A 4,043-nucleotide genomic window follows, 5' to 3' on the forward strand; every position below is an offset into this window, starting at 1 on the left:
AAAAAAAAAACCGAAACCAAACCGAAAAGGTAAAAAACCGAACTAAACAGACCAAACCAGTTCGGTTCGCTTAATCGCTTATAACCGAATAATGAACACCCCTAATGGTTTCCACTGTTTGCTTAGAGATGTTTACGGGTAGAAGGGGATAATAAGAATAAAAAACATGGAAAAAAAAAGTAAAACAAGACATTGGTGTAACTATGCCCTTTTTAACAAAAAAAAATAAAAATTACGATTTGCTACAGTAGCACCCATTATCTTCCCGTTTGGTCTGGTGCGGCTAGAGGGCTGGCAGAGGGACTAGGCAAAAGGACTCTGTGGAAGGGTCGGCGGCCTGGGCGTACTGGTTTTTCCGGCCGGGCTTATAGAGAGGGGAGTTGGGAGAGAACGAGAATCCCGGGCCTTTAGCGTTGAAATTTCTCCGAAAATGACTTTGTTTTCATGGATGCAGTGGGGGTGTCATATCACCCAAAATGAAAGAACAAAAAATGATTCATGAAAGTTTTATTACTTAATCACTTCCCAATGCATGGTAAGTTCTGGGTTCATTTAGATAATGAAGATTTGATTCTTGGTTATGTTTGGGGGAGGATCCAACGTAGTTTTATACGGATACTACCAGGAGATAGAATCAAAATCGAAGTAAGTTTTTTATGATGCAACCAAGGGACCCCAGTCTACTGCTCCTCCACTGGTGTTTTACCTGGATTTTGGTAAACCAAGCAAAGTTTTTCACTTACCTGGTGTCCAATCTTCCTTGAACAATCCCCAAGCTTGCTGGTATGCCTGCATCTAAACATACCCTTAGGAGAGTATTGTATCATCTAACCCTAATAACTATTTATCTATTTACCTAATTTTATTTTTTTGTGCTTGTCATCCCCAAAAATATTATCCTTTTATTATTCTATTAAAAAACTAATATTATCATCCATGAATTGCAAGCCAAATACCAGTTAAAGTATATCAAATTTACTCTATGAGATAGAACTTAGAAGATATACACTAAGAAAGAAAGAAATACATGAGTTTGGGCGATAAAACCCTAGAAAGATCCATCCACAAGGCAAAACTCACACTGCATCAAGGATTCCAAGGAAATCCACATGGGGTTCATAGAGTGAACTAGAAGGAAAGAACCCAGAAAAATTCTCAAAGATCTGTGGAGGGAAGAAATCATCTAAGTACTCAAATGGTGAATCAACTACACTCTTTGACGACTCGCTATCGGGGTCCACACTTGGTGTAGGACTCACAAGGTCAAGCTCCGTACCGGCGACGGCTTGATCTAGAGTTTTCCGGTAGCCATCGGTACCGTCGATCTCCGTAAATTTCGACGTATCGGAGATGTCGGAATCCTGACCGGTGAGTTTTTGCACTATAGCTCTGAATTGTGAAGCACTAGTCTTGACCTTCATGGGGTTTGAGATGTAAACAACTTTGATTGGTGTCTTTTTCGACTTGGGTTGCTTTGTCTTCCTCTTTTGATGATTAACAACACCTAATTTGTCCATCTCCCTCTCTCACTTTCTCTATGTAGATATCTCTATGGATGTGTAGAAGAGTTGTTTTAGTACTAAACAAGGGGAGAGATTAAGCAGAAGGGTGAAATAAAAATGGTGCGCTTTTTGGGTTGTCTATAGTGTTCTCTACAATTGAGAAAAATAGGGTTTTGAGAGGTGGTTTTAATAGGAGTACGGAGGTCTTGAAAAGGGGTTGGAAAGTAGTTTCCGGGAAGAAGAGAGGAGAGGAGAAAAACGGTGTTTGAAGAAGAAGAAGAAGAAGGGAGGAGGAATTTTGGTGTTTGGGAAAGAAGGTTCTTAGGGAAGCGGGCTTAAAAAGTTATTGATATTTCAATAATTTACGCCACGTGGTCTTCGCGGAAAGATGGCTAAGCGGGTAATGACGGCCTTTTGTCGTTTCTTGACTGACGTCATTATATAACGTAGGATAAGCTCGGCGCATCGGCTTGGTTCGGCTCAGACTTGGCTAAGGCTCTGTTTGTTTGAGATTTTAGAATCGATTTTGAGTACGAAACTGATTATTGTATTGAGAATGAAACGTAATTTTCAGTGTAACAATCGGTTTTGGAGTCAAAATCGATTCTTAAAATCCAAACAGGCCATAGATGAGCGAGGCCAAAAACATACATGGAGAGAGAGGGAAAAGAATTGGGAAAAGTGAGATAATAGGGAAAAGGGGAACCCGGGGCTGAAAATGTGCCACGAGTACGATGACAAAAAGGAAATTGGGCTCATTTTGGATTTTAACAAAATGGCCAAAATACCCCTATCCGAAGAGTACTGTTAAGATAGGATCTCCGGGTGATTAAGCTCATGGTTTTAAATTTAGGTTTCGGTCTACCCTAGCCTAAATTTCGAAATTTCCGCCGAAATCCTCTCACCATTAAAAGAAGATAATAGTTGTTACTCCGAAATTTCGGAGTAATACTTTATATTATTAAAAGAATAGATTTTTGAGTTAAACATTTTGAGCCTACTGAAATTTAGGCGTAATCCTGTAACGTTTCTGGTAAAGTGGATTTCGGTTTCGGTCTGGACTGAAATTTCAGATTTCGATCGAAATTTAAAACCATGCTTAAGGTGACCTTGTCCGCCAGAGCGGACAGCCCTGTCAGCAAGAGGTAGTCTATCTATAGAGACTATAGATCATTTTTCTAGTAGAGAGCTGACCACCTTTTGTCTATTAGTGATTGCTTAGATTTAAAATTTTGACACTTAAATAAGGTTATTTTAGTCATTTTGGTTACTTTAGAAAAAGAGAGAGTACTATTTACTACGCAAATATAGAGATTTTATATGGCACCCCTCTTGAGGCTTGATTTTGATCTAACAACAGCCCACTATTTAAGAGGCTGCTTTTGGATCAAATGGCAAGAGGGTACTCTGCCGTACCCCCCTTAAGTGGACTCCGCACTTTGCCACCATAAAATTTCTATTTGTAAAACGTATACAGATTTTTCTAGATAAGACACCACAAAAATCATGGTGCATGTGTTTGTTAGATAAGAATGTGAGCGAAATTAATTTTCTGTACAATGTCGTATTCGTTAGTTTTGAATTTCTCATGAGATTTAGAAACAATATATTATAAATTAATGTTGTTAGTAAAATTTATACGAGGAAAGTGTTTATGAGCTCGAGCTCAGATAATCATGTTGGCCCACATTTTTGGGGTGAACCATAGCATTCATGGATATGATGCCTACAAAAAATCAGGTCCATAGGATCATCCTAATCCTACCGTTTGTGGAGGGAAAAAAATGGGCCTATCTGTGGAGAAACAATATCTGTCCATTTTTCCCTCCACTTTTAGATGGGCTATGATGATCCTATAGACCTGATTTTTGTTATACACCCTATCCATGAAAGGGCCTTTCAAATGAATGCCTTTGATCACCCAAAAAATGTGGGCTCACATAAGTTTTTGACGCTCGAGCTCAGAAACACTTTACTCAATTTATATTCCATTATTATTTTTATTTGAATGGTTATTTCAATCATTCTTAAAATTGGGTTTACTTCCGAAGAAATCACATTTAATTCAAATCCAAAGAATATGAGAATTTAAACATGAGTGATTCAACAGATTTGGATTCCGATATATCCACTTATGCTGTACTTCATCATATGATTCATAGAAGATCAATCCTTCTAGATATCATATCTAGAAAGCCGTATGCTTTGGAAGAAGCTTGTACAGTTCGGAAAGCTCTTCATCCGATGGGAGCTTGCCAAGTTGTTTAGGCTCCCCCTTCCCATATCCGGCCATATCGGAGGAGTTTTTTAAGTTTTAAATAGGCCTTGGAAATTCAGGATTTTTCAGTAATTTGAAGAATTTTGTAGCTATAGTTAATATTTAATGCACCTAAACTGGGTGTAAAATTATCTTTAGAGATCGACTAGCAAGAAGTTAGTCAAATTGATGAACAAAACAATCATCTTTTTCATTATCTCGATCTGAGGTTTAAATTTGTAGAAAGTAACCACATCATCAATTTGGAGTGTTGACATCCACCG

At 38.2% G+C, this 4,043-nt stretch overlaps 1 protein-coding gene across 1 annotated transcript; it reads right to left on the reverse strand.

Moving 5' to 3' along the window:
• Nucleotides 1–1,076: 1,076 nt before the first annotated feature.
• Nucleotides 1,077–1,517, reverse strand: LOC143880617 (sigma factor binding protein 1, chloroplastic-like). Its single transcript, XM_077383603.1, has one exon. It carries the CDS (start codon nucleotides 1,515–1,517, stop codon nucleotides 1,077–1,079), a length of 441 nt encoding a protein of 146 aa, XP_077239718.1.
• Between the last annotated feature and the right edge of the window lie 2,526 nt (nucleotides 1,518–4,043).

This window comes from Tasmannia lanceolata, unplaced genomic scaffold (assembly GCF_043159265.1).
Source record: "Tasmannia lanceolata isolate RefF3 unplaced genomic scaffold, GAP_Taslan_0.1 ptg000007l, whole genome shotgun sequence".
Taxonomy (NCBI): Eukaryota; Viridiplantae; Streptophyta; class Magnoliopsida; order Canellales; family Winteraceae; genus Tasmannia; species Tasmannia lanceolata.

Coding starts and splice junctions, on each gene's coding strand:
- LOC143880617 (XM_077383603.1), bottom strand. CDS start 1,517: ATGGACAAATTAGGTGTTGTTAATCATCAAAAGAGGAAGACAAAGCAA.